Source organism: Tauraco erythrolophus, chromosome 3, assembly GCF_009769465.1.
Source record: "Tauraco erythrolophus isolate bTauEry1 chromosome 3, bTauEry1.pri, whole genome shotgun sequence".
In the NCBI taxonomy this organism is placed as follows: Eukaryota; Metazoa; Chordata; class Aves; order Musophagiformes; family Musophagidae; genus Tauraco; species Tauraco erythrolophus.
In genome coordinates, this window is record NC_141467.1 from 8,215,739 (window position 1) to 8,232,927 (window position 17,189).

Below are 17,189 nucleotides of genomic sequence, written 5' to 3' on the forward strand. Positions count from 1 at the left end.
AGTCTCTTACTCTTCACAGCTGAACTTCCTCTGGTAGGGCTGAGAGAGGAATAGGTCAGGTTCTGCAGAACTTCCACGTTTGCAATACATTATGCGTGACGTGCAGTCTTTAATCTTTCAGTTTGCAAGGAAATCTCCTGAATATCGGCTCATCCTAAATGAATATATGTGTACATTAGGTTGGCATCGAGTTGGAAACAGGCTTTTGAACTTCCAAGTATCTGGTATTTGTGCACATCCCAGCTAGGTTATGCTCTGGCACGGAGGAGACATGACATCTTCTTGCCTTTCTTTTCCTGCTGGTCACTTTGAATTCTCTTCTGCTAGATAAGCTTTAGGCATTGCCTGGGTTTCCTTTATATGGAGCAGGAATTTCACTCTGACTTCATCAGCTTCGGTATCTCTTGTCGGATGCACGCTATGCATTGGCTTTCGTCCCACCGCAGTATAGAAGCCAGCTGGTGTTTCTGCAAGAGGATAGTCTTCGTGCCACTCCTAGGGGGCCCTAGGGTTGTTAGGTACTGGGAAGTCTGAGCTTTCTCCACTTGCCTCTTTGTGAAGTTGACTGGGAGAATTTTGTCCATTTATACCTTGTCTTAAGGCTTTGCTTTACCTAGAAGTGCACGTAAACCTCTGTGCCGGGGTAACTCTGTGCAGGTGAACATACTATGTGGAGTTACATAGTGCTGCTTCCCAAAATGTGTATGCAGCTGAACCTGTTCAGAGACATCAGCCCTCCAGTCACATCAGATTCTTCCTTTGCTTTGAATATTGGCAATCAGACGAATACAGTTTTGGCCAACAGCCTAATGAATGAGTTGTAAAAGCTTAAGAAAATGGGTTTGCGTCCATTTAGTGTTTGGCCTCCTCTGTGCTACCAGTGATGGTAGCTGAGGCAGCGGCTATGACTGAGCGGATGTTAGGAAAGAAGTAAAAAATAAAAAATAAAATTAACTAACAGATTAAATATCATACAGTCGATATATATTAGGTATATATTAAAAAAATAAACTTGTAAGTATCAACACTGAAATTCAGTCTATGTGTACTTTTTGTTATAGAGGAAATCGGCCTCTGTACAAATATAAGTACTTGCTACAAAATTATTGTGCTGAATAATATTTCAATTCGTTTGCTCTTCACTACACCCCTGAAACTCTGTGTGCATACCTGCTTAAAATCAGCAACGTGTGTAGCTAGTAACGAAATAATTCAAAATTAGTTTATTTTGTTTCATGATGCACAAATAGAAAATCCTTTAAGTGTGACTGATTTTATTCATCTGCAGTAGTTGCTCATCTGAAATGCTATTGAAGTTCAGTAATTGGAGCTCTGAAATACAGTATTTGACAGATGGTGTGGGTGGTTGTGCCATTTCCATGATAAATCTACTTACAAATATAACCATGAGGAAGTTGTCTTCGTTCCTTGACTGCTGCAACATATAGATGGAAAAAGCGACAAACGTGACATGAAAACGGATTTGTGTCTTGGTTCTTCATTTCCCTGCTATAATGATTTGAATTTTTAAACAAGTGCAAGAGAGGTTTCTTTTTACTTTATCTGAAAAGGAGTTGCTATAAATGCTAAAATATTCTTTCGGTAGCTTTTCTTTTCTTACGTTTTCTTTGAAGCTTTTCCTATAGTGAATTACTTTTGTAATGTCTTACAGCATCAGTTAGAAAGCATTGCTCTTTTTAGATGAAAACAAAATCGATCTTCGCTAAGACATGTTTACTGTTAAAAAAAATATTGGAGGCTGGAGAAACGGATGGTCATGTTGCCCCAGGGTTTACTGTTGAAATAGAGATGATAAAATGGCATAAGTAAAAATATACTGCATTATCCAGTTTTAATATTCTTTTTTATTCTCTCTGTGTTTTGACAGAAATCACCGATGCTGGTACTAGAGGAACTCAAGATACAATTAAGGGTGTGAAAAGAAAAAAGATTGTGACTGAAAACCATCTGAAAAAAATACCAAAATCGCCTTTGAGAAGCCCTGCCGAAGCCAAGGTTAAGCAAAATGTAGACCCTTCACCGCTAAAAGCTCTTCCGGATGCCTCCGAACACGCCACGGCACAGGATCACCTACCCGTGCAAAATGGAAATCAATGTACCAAACAAAACGGGGGGGCGCTTAGTGGTGAGATAAGTGTTGAAACAACCAAATCTGAGACATCAATGCAGACAAAGCTTTCATTGACGCATCAGTCCTCAGAGTTGGGTAAACAGGCAGTGGAGGATACTGATGCCAATCAACTGAACTCACCAGAGAAGAAGGCGCTCTCAAACTCCTCATCAAGTAAAACAAAGACTGACAGTAATGAATGTATTAATTTTGTTGATTGCAGTACGTCGTCGCCGTGTACACGTACTGCATTCGATGTCTTACTAAAAGCTATGGAGCCTGAACTGAACACCTTAGCACAAGAGTGCCCCCCTTACGGGATGCCGATAGAGAAACTGAGACCAAATACAACTGTAAGCACCTCTCCTAGTCTCACGTCCACTGCGATGAGCGTCCAAAATCAGTCTGCTTTGTCGCAGCATGAGTTTGCAGCTGGACCTCACTATTACCCGTTAAACAATGTGCATGTAGCAGCAGCAGCCAAGACGGGACAAGCACAAGGCCAATCAGTTTCTCATTCGCAAGACCTTATTACTAAAACCAGTCATCAAAATCACCAGGTTGTTATGTGTCCAAGTTTCACTAGATCGCTGGTGCAACAGCAGAGTCAAGAAAACCCCAAGCTGCAGCAGATATACAGCATAGCAGTAACTTCGTCTGTTGTTCACACCTCATCTTCCACTGTAACTCAGGTTTTTTCTCAAAACCAGTTAGTAGCTGGTTCGTCTTCACCTTTGTCAATTAGCACATCGAGTTCAACACACTTGTCTATAGGTCCCATGTATAGTTCAGCCCAGATAGCATCAGTTGTAAACCATGGTGTAGAACAGATATGTAGCCTCTTGAAAGACCAGAAGCCTAAAAAGCTAGGGAAATACGTCTGTGAGTATTGCAATCGGGCTTGTGCCAAACCCAGTGTTCTCCAGAAGCACATCCGATCCCACACTGGAGAGCGACCATATCCTTGTGTGACGTGTGGGTTTTCGTTTAAAACCAAAAGCAATCTGTACAAGCACAAAAAATCTCATGCGCACGCTATCAAAGTTGGACTTGTCCTACAGCCAGATTCAGGTGGCCTCTTCTTATCTCATGACTCAGACAAAGCACTTAGCATTCACTCAGATGTGGAAGAAAGCGGTGAAAGTGAAGATGAAGGCACTGCTGACGAAAGACAAGATGATCAAGAACTGGAACCTGCACAAATAGTGAAAGTCATTTCGAGCGCAGAAACATTGCGGAAAGGAAGCCCTGTTCCATCAAGCAACCCAGATTGTATACCAGGTGGCTCTTCATTACATGACACAGAATCTCAAGTAAGGGCAGCTTTACCAAAAGTAGTAGTTCATCCTGTAAATGTTTCTCCGTTACGAGCCGATAGCCCAAAAGTAACAGAACCAGCACCCGAGCTTGCTGCAGCACAGAGAAAAGGAGATTTTAAAGTGACAACTCTGACGTCAAATTTAACACACACAGCCTCGTTCAAGGAGAATGACGTAAAGCAACATCAGAAAGTAGAAACGGGCCTGTTAGAGGAACAGCTGGGATCTGCAGCAGGAGCGGTGCATGCTCAGCTCCAGAGACAACAGGCAACTGATGGTTCCCAAGATCAGCAAGGAAAATGTCTTTTGAGCCCTAGAAGTTTGGGTAGTACTGATTCTGGTTATTTCTCTCGTTCTGAAAGTGCCGACCAAACAATGAGCCCACCGGCTCCTTTCGTAAGGGGATTGTTGACCTCTGAGAAAGATCCAAATAAAAACCTGCCCTGTGTGCCACGAGCGAGTGGCGTGGTAGCATCAGTGGTACAAACTGTTTGTGCCGAAAAGAATCTGATTCTCTCTGGCCAAATGCGACCTCCCATGGCAACAAAAACCCTTGAGGAGCGTATCTCAAAGATAATTTCCGATAATGAAGCTGTTGTGGATGACAAACAGCTAGATAGTGTGAAACCAAGGAGAACATCTCTTTCAAGAAGAGGAAGCATAGATTCACCAAAATCCTACATATTTAAGGATTCTTTCCAGTTTGATTTAAAGCCCATGGGAAGAAGAACTAGCTCAAGCTCTGATATACCAAAGTCTCCTTTCACACCCACTGAGAAATCAAAGCAAGTTTTTCTTCTTTCTGTACCATCCCTTGACTGTTTACCTATAACACGAAGTAATTCCATGCCTACTACCAGTTACTCAGCAGTACCTCCAAACGTAATACCTCCTTCTCATCCCCTTCGAGGAAGTCAATCATTCGATGATAAAATTGGCTCTTTATACGATGACGTTTTTGTATCGGGACCTGCTACTCCACTGAACCAAGGTGGACATCCTCGGACCCTCGTGAGACAGGCAGCAATAGAAGATTCTTCTACTGGTGAAAGCCAAGTTCTTGGACCGGTGCGACCTGTAGAAGAAAGTTATCTGGGGTGTAATTTATCGAATGAATCTTTATTGCAAAGGGGCAAGTCCCTGGCACAGGGATCAAATTTAGAAAAAGCAAAGAAGTCCCCTCAGGTGCGAGGAACAATGTTTGAGTGTGAAACCTGCAGAAACAGGTACAGAAAACTGGAAAATTTTGAAAACCACAAGAAATTTTATTGTTCAGAGTTGCATGGACCTAAAACTAAAGCAGCAATCCGAGAGCCTGAGCATAAAACTGTTCCCAACAGTACACAGCCTCAAATTCTGCACTACAGAGTCACTACTTCAACTGGCGTCTGGGAGCAAACACCCCAGATAAGGAAAAGAAGGAAAATGAAAAGTGTCGGTGATGATGATGATCCACAGCAAAATGATACGAGCACACCATCAAAGAACACAGAAGGCCAAAGCAAGCCAGCAAGTTCTTCTACTCTGGCAAAACACGGTGTGACAACAGTGGTAGGATCACAACAGCCAAGCAACCTTCTACTTCAGAGTTCCCAAATTCAGCTTGTGGCTCGAGGCACAGATCAGGCTACCGAGCCAAAGGTGGCTCCGCTCATTGAAAAGCAGGCAAGTTCAGCTGTGCAAGAAAAGGTGGAGTTGAAAAGACAAGGGACAGGCATTTCGGTGATACAGCACACCAACTCACTGAGCAGAAATAGCTCATTTGAGAAGTCGGAGTCCTCTGGAAGAGTATCACCAGTTTCTTCTCAAGAGCCCAACAAGGTTGCAAAGCACTGCTCTTTGAGTACAGTTGTAATCCAAGAGGACAGACATCCTCATCTGAATACTCCCCAGCATCATCAACCCCTGTCATCAGAAGCACCTAGGGGGGAAGTTCAGGGAAGCCAAATAGTTTCTAGTGAGAGAAGCGCACCACTTCAGCCATCGAGGCTTGTTCGCCAGCATAACATCCAGGTTCCTGAAATACTGGTCACAGAAGAACCAGACAGGGACCAAGAAAACCAGTGCAGCGATCAGGAAAAGACGGAAAGGTTTAATTGGCCACAGCGCAGTGAAACACTGTCAAAATTGCCAACAGAAAAGCTTCCACCGAAGAAGAAGAGAATTCGCTTGGCTGAAATGGAGCATTCGTCTGCCGAATCGAGCATTGACTCCACGCTTTCCAGAAGCCTAAGTCGGGAGAGTAGTTTGTCTCATGCCTCCAGTTTCTCAGCTTCGCTCGATAAAGATGAAACTTCAAAGGCTGAGAACCCTTCCAAAGCAGAGCCTGCTAGTAAGTCATCAGAGTTCCTCATGATTCCCGCTGGCTCGCACGCACTGGTTGTGCCTGGCCCTCATTACCGGGAAATGAGACGTGCCGCCTCGGAGCAAATCAGCTGCACACAGCCATCAATGGAGGTTGTGGACTACCGCAGTAAGTCTTTTGACTGTGGAAGCATGTCTCCATCCAAACCTGCCTCACTCGTGGAGATAGCCGCTCCGAAAGTGTCGTCTGCAAATGGTGTTACTGGACATGTGCCTCTGCTAGAAAGGAGGAGGGGGCCGTTTGTAAGACAGATATCTTTGAATATTGCTCCAGAAAGTCAGCAGCCTCAGGTTAAATCACCTTCTTCGTTTCAGACAGCTCACGCTACGGATGTGCCCGCAGTGCCGTTGCACAGGCTGCAGGCCTCCGGCAAATCTTCGGTAGAGTTTTCTTCAGGTGCTCAGCATTCACAGACTCACTCCAGACCTCACTCAGCAATTCAGAATTGTAACCCTGTTAGCCTGTCTTCGGTTCAGCAGCCTCTAGATCACATGTTGAATAATCAAGGACAGCCATCCTCGATGCATCAGCCTTCCCAGACATCTACTAAACCACCAGCCCAAGGGGAACAAGCGAGCACATACGCGCTTTCTTGTCATCCTGATGAAAAAAAGGATTGTTTTGCTCCAAAGTATCAACTTCAAGTTAAAACATCACATGTAGGTCAGCCATACTCTTCTAAATTGCTAAAAAGTACTTCATTGACTCAGACAGTTCCTAGTCAAGTTGGGGTGGACCAGAACGTGTCCTCGTTTGAATTGCAGGCTAAACTGTCTGACATGTCTAACCCCTACTCTGTGCCTCCTCTAAAGCAAATTGTCCCTAATAACTGCAGCAGTCAAATACAGCAAATTCCTCCTTTTGTGGTTCCCGTCCGTATTCACAGCAGTATGCCCTCCTATGGCTTTGCAACTGTTACGCCCCTTCCTCACATTTTAGTGACCCAGGATCAGGTAAATCAACCTGTTTGCAAAACAAACGTCGCAACAGTGCCAACGCTTGAAGGCAAAACTCAGCTGCCAAAATCTCACAAAGATCATCAGAGGACTTTGCCAAATTCATTTGAATTTGAAAGTTCACTACCAGACAGTGGAACCAGAAATTCACCTTTGTCAAGCTCTTTGAATATTATTCAGAAAGTGCCAGTTAGCGGACTCTTCCCTCAACAAGAAGCTACAGCGTCAAGTAAACGAATGCTTTCCCCAGCCAACAGTTTAGACATTGCCATGGAAAAACAGCAAAAACGTGTTAAAGATGAGAGTGGAGCTGCTTGCATGACAGATGCTAGACCATTGCATTCACTGAACATTAGATCTAACAACCCTACTAATAAGCAGAAGAAACCAGTTTTGGTAAGACAGGTTTGCACCACGGAGCCTCTTGAAAATCACCTCTTAGATCCTGATGGTGCACAGCACGAAAAAAGCAGCAAAGCCAATACTTCAGACCTGCTGTTGCCTGACCGTCATTCGTCTGACACCGGGGTTTCAGAAGCTCTAAAGAAGGAGTCAGCAGAATCCGAAGACCTGAAGTCTTCAGCATTACCGGCATTTGTAGTTAGAAAACCATCTGAATTGTCTCCACTGAATAATCAGAGTTCTCTTCTCAAGGCCGTAAGTAGCAGTCAAGAGAGAAGGTCCCCGAGTAGCAGTAACGAAAGCAAGCAGATCAATAGCCAGGGCCAAGCAAAGCCTGTAACAACATTGGCTGCGATGAACGCGGGAGAAATGCAGAGGTTGTCGTTTCCAAGCCTCAAGACCTCAACGAGTTTTACCTGGTGTTATCTCCTGAAGAGAAAACCGTTGCATCTGCTGCAAAACGATCAGAAAATCTCAGCCTATTCTACCTGGGCTGTTAGTCCCAACAATCCAAATCCACTTGGTTTGTCAACAAAGGTCGCACTCTCTCTCCTCAATTCGAAACAAAAAGTTGAAAAACCTCTGTACACTCAAGCAAGAACCACTCATCCCAGATCCGATGTATTGGTCTATTCAAGCAAGTGGAAGAACAGTTTAACCAAGGTACTTAAGCTATGCTCGGTGTATGCTGATCGTTTACAGAGGATTTGCTTTGGAAATCATGCTTGTTCGTTTATTTATTTTAGAGAACGCGATATCCCTGACATGCATAATATATGTGCTTATTTATTTTAGTTATGCTGGATCAAACTGCTAAAAAGATCTGAAGTAATTCCATTAAGAAACCTGTTCATAAGGGTTTAGCACTTTTCATGGAAATTAGTTCCTGGATTTAAATCTGTATACTAAGTGTTTATTGTGGCAGGAATGTGTTCGGCTATTTTTTCAATGCAAAGGGTAGAACAAAAATAGTTCTGATAAAAATATGTTAACCACCTTTAACTTAAACCAGGTTAATTTAAGATCATAATTGCATATTTTGCCTTAAAAGTCAGCTGATATTTTCTGTTATAAAAGAGTGCTCAGCCTGAACAGGTGTCCATGGATACGCCGGGAAGATATTTTTCACCATCGCTGATCATTGAACTGTGAGAGGAGCAGGGTACCGTTTCCCTTTCTCCCACCTAGGTTAATTGGTGGCGTGAAATAATGACGAAAATAGCGAAGTTTGAACCAGAATCACGGCTGCCATAAAAACACTGACAACTTCTTGGATCCATACGGCTCCAGAAATGATGTTAAGTCTCGCGCAGCGCAATATACTCCAGGCAATGTTTGTGACCTACATGAAACACTGCGTCATGCCAGAGCCTGACGTGGTAGAGCAAAGCAGTCACTCATTATTTCCTTAGGTGTCTCGGGGCGGCACGCGTGTGGTCAGAGTTTCACTCACTGGGCAGTTTTGCAACGCACAGGACCAAGGCTCTGCACTGGATTTGGCGTTCTTTAGGAATTGAACCGCCTCTGTGAATGGGTAGGGGCAATGGGTGTGGCAAGAGGTGGCTGTGTCTATTCAACGGACCCGATACTCGTTCTTACCGTCCCATCTAGCGAAGCCGTAAAGTTTTCTGAAAGAGCTCCGACGTACAGCACGATTTCACGCTCTTCTTTCCTCTTTGCCGCGTATGCCGTGGGTGTGGTGCCGAACTTTTTCGGAGCTGGCAAAAACGAGGCGTTAACTGTGGACCTCCCTTTCTCCAGAGTCCTTTAGGACATAGAAATCTTTTTTTAGAGAGGGGTAAAAGCGATTGTAACTTGTCCTAATCTTGCAGTCTGCTGACAGCAAAACTTTCCGGGCATCGGGCTGGGAATTGGGGTCCATAGGGCTGGCACTCGTTCTAGAGGAGACATACCACAGCCTTGGGAAAAGACGCGTCTTTCTGTGGATGTTGAGTGACAAGAGACTGTTGCTGTCAGAGGTCACCCTGGGGCGTTTCTGTGTTTGCTAAATGTTTTGCTAAGATTCAGAGTCATCAGGGGGAATCATCATAGAATCATAGAATGGTTTGGGTTGGAAGGGAGCTCAAAGATCATCTAGTTCCAACCCCCCTGCCATGGGCAGGGAAACCCTCCACTACACCAGGTTGCTCAAAGCCTCATCCAGCCTGGCCTTGAACGCTTCCAGGGATTGGGGCATCTGCAGCTTCTCTGGACAACCTATTCCAGTGCCTCACCACCCTCAATGTAAAAAATTTCTTCCTTACATCTAATCGAAATCTCCCCTCTTTCAGTTTAAAGCATTGCCCCTTGTCCTAAAAAAGAGCAACGGGATGAGAAACCCTGTGTAAGAGGAAGAAAAAGTTGCAGAATTACAGGGGAAGTGGAGAAGATAAGCTGAAACCCCTCAGGCCAAAGGAGCGTTAGAGTCAAACCTGGTCCTCCTGAAGCCAGTGGGAGACTTTGCTAACATGTACATTGGAGGACAAAACTTTGTCTGTCGTGTTTCGTGCAGAAAATCACATACAGGCTGCCGAGTTTTAGTGCTGTGACTGAATCGAGTCGTTGGTTCCCTGTTAGCGTGCCGCCTTTGTTTAAACCCTCTCAGCCTGCTCCCTCGTACACTTCAGGAGATGTTGCACTTACGTAGTGCTAAATTAAAAAAAAAAAAAGAAAGAAAAAAAGAGATTCAGAGATTAAGCATTTTTCGTTGTAGATAGTTGAGCGGTTCTTTCGAAGGCGAGTCTCACATCGGTTGTGTCATTGACTCATGTTTGCTTTATTTTTAAAGAACAGTGTATCAGAAGAAATTCTCTGGTAACAAAGCTACTGCGTGCCTCTTGAAGAACGAATTTTGTCGACAAACAAATTCTGTTTAGAATATAAATAATGGATAATAATATTTTGAAAAATATTTTGACAGCACCCTTTTAAACGCTCCGGGAGTACTTCAGTGCTGTAATAGGCAGCTGTCAGGTACGTTTACAGTGCTTCTGCCACAAAAGATCCACAGTTACTAATCTTTCTTCAGTCTTTCTTGCTGACGTTTTGAATGAAGCGCATGAACGTGGTGGAAATGAAGAGTTCTTGAGCTCTGCTTGCGGCTGATTTACAGGTTTTACTCAGAGCCATTATGAAGGAAGAAAGTGCAGCGAGAAAGCACCAATTAAAGTTTAATTGGCACCTCAGATTGTACGAGCAAGGTACAGGATGGCAGAAATTGCAAATTTCAGAGACCTGACAAATATTATGACCTAACGCCTCCAGAGTTTCTCTGCTTTCCCTTTTAATGCCTCAGGCAGCGGGATTTCAGCCACGTTCCAGGATGGTGATGATGATGATGCTGTTACACATAACTCTGTATTATTGGTCTCCAGTTAGACCTGATAATGGAATAGCTGATGCCAACTTGGAAACTTCCTCACAGAAACCATGTTTAAAGAAAGAGAAATCTGAAATTCCTCATTCAGTTCATGCCCTACCATTCTCCTACCATTTTTTCTGGTTGAGACTGAGGTTGGAGAATGTTGGAGGTCCTTTTGGAAATTAATATTGCAGCTGAAAAAAAAAAAAAAGCAAAGCCAACAACCAGATGGGCGAATAATTCTCTGAAAAAAAACTTGATTGATTTCATGCTTAAAAGCTTGGCGGGGTCCTGAGTTCCTTCGGGAACAAGGATTTTAGATTGCAAGTCTCCGGGGGTTGTGTTTGCTCAAGTGCTTTGCACGTTTTAACCCTGACCTGACGGAGGGCTGAAAGTGCTACTGTAACCCAATTTATAAATAATCATAAAAACGCAGCGATGCTCTGCCTCACCTCCTCTCTCACAGTTGTAGCCCTTTTCCAGAGTGGTTTGGCGTGTTCTGCTCGTGGGGCTTTAACTGCGGATCTTCTCACCCGGATAAAGCCACTTCCTGAGCCGTTCCTGGGTTTGCCCCCAGAACTAAGTCGTGTTTACAGAGATCTTATGCTGCTGCGTAACCGCCGCTAACCACTGTCACGAAAAAAAAGGTGATTCTTTCAACAATAGGCGCCGTGGGAAACGGAGAGACACATGAGCAAAACGCAGACAATAAGGAACCCCGGGACTTTGTTTGCTCTTCACAGTTCGCTGCTCAGAGGCAATAGGTGAAGTTGCCACGTTCCAGTGATTCAGAGAACAAACCACAAAATGTTGTTGTGAAAGAAGCTCCTGGAACGAGTATAACACGTTAAAATGTAACAGGAGGTTCACCTGTATGGAAAAGACTGATTTTATCTCCTTCATCTTTCTATTTTATCGTTTCATTTTATTTTATTACGTTTTCACCATTTTCCACACTTGAAACCATTGGTGTTGTATCAGAAGACCTTTCTCAAGCCCCTGCGTTGATCTTGGCTTCCCTCTCCGAAGCGAATGCAGTATTCCAGGGTGACGATTTTCAGGCAAGAATAGGCTGAAGAATGGAAAGTTTCTCCTAGCTGGAAAGTTTTCCTTTCTTGGACGATGTGCCACAACAGTTCAGCTCACCACTGGAAAGTAGTTAAATGCAGAAGATTTTTATGTGTAAACTAGTAAAAGTTTAAAGATATTAAAACCATTTTCCTTAAGTGGCTATGTGCCAATGGGAAAAATGTTTAATGAATTTTATAATCTGAAATTTATAGCTTTGATGATTCAGGCTGTGAGCGTGTTTTTTTTCCAAGGGATGTTGTAAAGTACCAAAAGTATCTATTGAACTCTGGTCTCTGGGCAGCCCTAAGAGCAGGACTTTTTCCAGTTTTATACCAGTAATTGAAGACCGTGGAGTTAAATTGGAGCAAAACGTGTAAAGTAGAAATGAATCGTGGTCCTTCTCTTTATGGGAGAAGAGAGAGAAGACTGTGTTAGAAACGGAAGGCGTAAGCAATCGTGGCGAGGAACTTTTTACAGCCCTGCTGGTTTTCTACCCTTTCCACCAGTAAATGTGAGGTTTGGGGGCATTTTAGGTGAGGTATGTCAAAGGGTTTCCATACAAGAAACCCATGCTCCTTAGAAACTGACTGCTCTTTAACATTTACAAAGGACCCAAGTCCTCTTCAGCATCAATTTGGAATTTTTCATAAAAACTAAGGCAGCCGCTTTTCTTATCATCAGTGAGCATTTGTGTAGATTTCTGTGACAGAAACTCAATGTTTCTATCATCTCTATGATAGCAGCATTTTGTATGTTTAAGACGCTGAAACAACTGCTAAAATAGCATATAACCAGTAAATTAAACTACATCAGTGGGAGGCAGATAATAACTTGAACAGCTATCTTAGACTATCTTACCTCTGTACATAAATGTCTGCGTTAAAAAAAAAAAAAAGGGAGGAGGGGGAGTAGAGTCCAGAGGTATTTGAGTTTGTGTTAGTTTCTGCTCTCTAGGTGCTTTTGTGAATATACAGTATATTATAACTACAGTGAAACGGCGTTGGGATAGCAACGTGGACCAAATACTTCTGGGATCTTTCTTTTTCCTTTGTCTTTTCATTCTTGAAAATTAAATCTGGAAAGAATGCTTAGTATTTAGGATTGAAAGATCAGGCACTTAAAGATCGCGTTATTCCAACTGCTGGGAATATTTATGTGGTATTGGGCTTATTGCATATATTCTGTATTTTCCACTACTCTTTTCCTTGTTAAATTATAAATGTCACCTTGTTACTCTTTGCTTGCAGTGGAAACAAAAGCGATTCACGTGCCAGGTAGTGTATAGGAACTGCAACACGGTTGAGTTGCAATTACTGGAGCAGGCTCCGCGTCTGATATTTCTCATGCAGAACATCTTCTCCTTTCACCTTGTGTGAATGCTGTTAAAACATGCAGGGTGAAATCTCTTTCTTCCTACACCCAGGCAGAGCTGTCACGTATGCTTTGGTAGAACTGCTCAGTTATTTGAAAATCCATCCCGAATCAGAGGGCTGCACGAAAGCGTACGGATTGGAGTAGAACTTGCAGGCTGTGCGGGTTCCTAGGGCTTTGAATCAAATAGGAAGATGCTTTTCCTCTGATCCGTGTTAATTCCTCATCAGCCACATGGAGGACTGTGGGCAAGGACCGGGTGCTAGAATGATGTCACCTTTCAATATATGTAATGACCAGTATAATTCATCAGTCGTTTTAAGTGAGCCAGTGAAGTCATTCCACTAGCCAAGAATTCGCATTAAATTTTATAATGAGGAGAAAACATAAGGCCAGACTTTTTTTTTCCTCTCATCATTTTATTCGCTTATCAATATGAGCAAATGTGGTAAGTGTGCCAGCTGCGTGGGTAGAACAGTTTATAAATACAGCAGTAATAATTGATGGCTAATTGGATCATTCTTTCATGGTTGCCCATTTTATAAATATCCTAGACTTGGAAGGAGTAGATTTTAATTGGCAAATGTTGGGAGAACTCATCCTCCTTTAGAGGAAAAAAAAAAAAAATTCCTTAATTAATAATCAGGGGAAATGGAGAAACATATTTTTGTTCTGCTAGACAACTGGTATGCTTTTTCTTGTAATTTGGTCTGGCAGTGGGAATTCAGTGTGGAGTCCTGCTTTGGAAGGGTTCTGGAGCCCCTGTTAATAACCTCACCAAATTGGGAACAGGCAATTCCAGCACTGAAACAGGTAGATTTTTTGAAGGATATTAGCGATCGTTGATGTTACCTGTTAGCATCTCCCCTTGGTGTATCCCCTTCCTTCCCACTCTCCTTCTCTTCACTGGCCTGTGGGAAAGCAGCTCCTGGCAGCCACGAGGTGCTGCTGGTTCATGGGTTGGTGGGTGAGACCCGAGACCCACAGCTGTGGGATGGAGAGCTGTGGGATGGAAAGTCTCCCCTCTTTTTGTCAAATTGGGAGGGGCAGTGTATTGCGCAGCTGCAGAGCCTCACCAGCATGGTCCAGATGTCACGTCGAGGGCAGAGGAGCGAAGCTGTGGCTGTTAAAGAAGCAATTGGGTTTGATTATAAGCATCTTTTCTCTGCAGAAGGCTACCTGTGAGCTAAGACATGTCACCTTCACCTTCCCTGAAGAAGAGGCATCTCCTACTGTAGATTCAAAGCAGTCCTAGTTTCCTGCAGTGCTGTAATCTCCTTATGGATTTGCAAGTTCACAGTCAGTGCACATTAGAGAAGAAGTTTAGCAAAAGATATTTTTTGTTTCATGTATCTTGACATTTTTTTTAAATCAGTTATTATAATTGTGGCTTTTAGGATGGTTTTATTCATCATAACTTAGAGGTTTGACTGGCATATGAAAGATTCTGATTTTAATGATATACATATCTCATTTTCTTTCAGCGAGCGTTAAACAGAAAAAAATTGACTGCAACTGAATTCAGCAATAAGGAAAACTCTGAATCAAGTACTGAGCACGATAAAGAAAATTCCTTTATCAAAACTGAGCCAAGAAGAGTTAAAATATTTGATGGAGGGCAAGTATTGTACTTTATATGCTAGATATCATTTGGGAAGATATTTTTTCCTTGATTCTAGACTTTGCGGAGATGTGTTTGATTTATTTTAAACAACAGTTCCCATACTGTGGTCTGTGGATGTTGGTTTATGTTTCCAAGAAAAATGGAAAGTCATCAGAAGCGCGGAGCCATGAGAGTTACGAGGAGGGGTAATGAAATAAAGAACAGTAGGCAGTGCAATTCATTTTTTTTTTCCAAAGGACAAAAGTTAATCATCAGTAAAGGCAGCTAGATACAGCCATAGATGTAAATTCTTTTCCTATATTTCTCTTACATGATAAATAATACCTATTCTGCAGTGAGGTTATATAACTGTAGCCAGAGAGGATATAGTCCAGGGGCGAAGCAGCAGACTGCGATACAGACTCCGTCTGGCAGTTTGCTGTGGTGCACACAGGCTGGAGAGCTCCTCATTTGAAAAGTGCCGTGGAAATATTTACTGAGAGCCCTCGTCCATCCACTGTAATACTTTAAATCAGTTGCCTGATATGAATAACAGTCGCTTCAACCACAGTGTTATGCTATGTACAGCATCTTATAAGCCAGATTTATTTTTTTTTTTAGTGGAAAAGTGCCAGTGACACTTCTACAAGTTTTGAGCACAAATGGTGCGTGTTTTACTATTCTTGTAATTGGTGGCGGGCTCCAGGGCGTCCCGTTTGTTGGTTCCCAGTTTGATCCAGCCTAGGCCACCAGTTAAGCCATTACCAGCTGCCCAGGTAAAACATTGCTGCGTGTCACTGCTCGGATCCACATGTTGCAGAGACCAGCTCACAAAAGCTAAGCACAACCTTTGGCTTCCTCGAGCAGAGATATGTAAGGGTGTGATTGAATCTGAGTGACTTTTTCCATCTAGAGACGGTCCCAGTAGGCTGAGTCAGAGCACGCTGACAGGGAATTTTAAAGCCTTTCCCATTGCCGTAACTGATGTTGTTCCTTTTCTGCATCCAACGTAGAGCCTCCAAGATGCTCTTTTAAAGCTTCCTCGTGGTGCCCAAACCCACTTCCAAGACTGACGCTTTTAAAAACTATGTTCCTGTGTTGGGAAGAGGAAATTTGAAATCTCAAAATGCTTGGTATCAAATGGTACCTTTATTTAAAAAGATATGCCATTATTCTGAAGCAATTCTATGATTAACTAGTGAAAAATCTAGATACAAGTTGAACAAAGAAATGCATAAATTGAGCGGGAAAAGAGCATTCCTTTTCATACATGATTTTTAAAATTCTGGCAGATTATGGTTTCTGACTAGAATAATTTTCCCTTTACAACTAATTGCCTCACTCTTACGGTACTGTTACTAGGTACAAGTCAAATGAAGACTATGTGTACGTTCGGGGGAGAGGAAGAGGGAAGTATATCTGTGAAGAATGTGGAATACGTTGCAAGAAACCCAGCATGCTGAAGAAGCATATTCGCACGCATACCGATGTCCGTCCTTACCATTGCAATTACTGCAACTTTTCCTTCAAAACTAAAGGTAGGGGCACTTCTCAGTGTACATTCCCTGCCTTTTTTTCTTTCTTCTGCAAAGTATAATTCTTTTCTTCTCATATGTGGCTATTCATAAGCTGAATAAGTTGCTTCTCTGTGGAGTTTTATTGTCTAATGCTTCAAATATTTGTAGTTTCTGATTTCCTTCCTTTGTCTTCTGTATGTTTATTCAGATAATCACGTCTTTATACGAATGAACTGTGTGGTATGGCACGGTAGGTGAGAAATTGGAGTGGAAGAGGGGAATCATATGGGAGTATGATGAAAGTTAAGTGCTCATCCTAGTTAGGGATGGGAAGAAAGAATTTTAAGTCCCTAGCAGTGGTCTTTTGGAGGTATGACGTTGACATCTATTGTACTCCTACTGGCACTCAACTAATTGCTCCAGGAAATAAATTGTCCTTTATTAAATGACTATATTAAAATGTTTTTTATACCCTTGAAGGACAAGGTTCACTTTCCGCTTGGCTTTCTAAGACCCAAAGATGGACCCTTATTTAAAGCCTATTTACACCAGATGCTTAAACGCATCCAAGTTTAGGCAGACGGTATGTTAAAAGTGGTAAATCCGGGACTCAAAATGAGTGAAACAGACAAGAGAAGTTCACAGCCAAAATACTTTCAGCGAGAAAATTCTAAGCAGTAAAATTTTTCTTGGCTTTGAACATCATTTAGCAATAATCCCCCCCAGCTGTAACCTCAGAAACATTTGTATTTTTAGTGGGCTCGAGACTACTCAGCAGTTGGGTGGAAAACTTCCAAGAAATAACCCAGCACTGCAGAAAGCGGGATGGATAGTCTTTAGATGTGTCAAAACCTATCGCTGCATCCTGTCACGCTGCGTCGTCCTGTTGCCCTTGAGATGAAATGCCGGAGTGTGAACCCAATAAATCCTGATTATGTTTTTTTGCAGAGTAGGCGTGCTGGCCAAGTTCAAGTATTTAAGTTCTGCCCGTTTGAAATTGTCCGTGGTTTCGGTTGTAGCCGATACTCGTATTTGCCTCCCCTTCTGCAGCTGCTGCACCCAGCTGTTGCCGTGACTGCTGGCAGAGTCAGTC

At 42.8% G+C, this 17,189-nt stretch overlaps 1 protein-coding gene across 1 annotated transcript in view; it reads left to right on the forward strand.

The window, feature by feature from the left end:
* HIVEP1 (HIVEP zinc finger 1) overlaps nt 1-17,189 on the forward strand; it is a 123,527-nt gene that overhangs the window by 88,742 nt on the left and 17,596 nt on the right. The window contains exons 4-6 of the mRNA XM_086608914.1: nt 1,889-7,836; nt 14,461-14,594; nt 15,942-16,117. Coding sequence (XP_086465040.1) covers nt 1,889-7,836; nt 14,461-14,594; nt 15,942-16,117 — 6,258 coding nt within the window. The remainder of the gene's footprint in view (nt 1-1,888; nt 7,837-14,460; nt 14,595-15,941; nt 16,118-17,189) is intronic.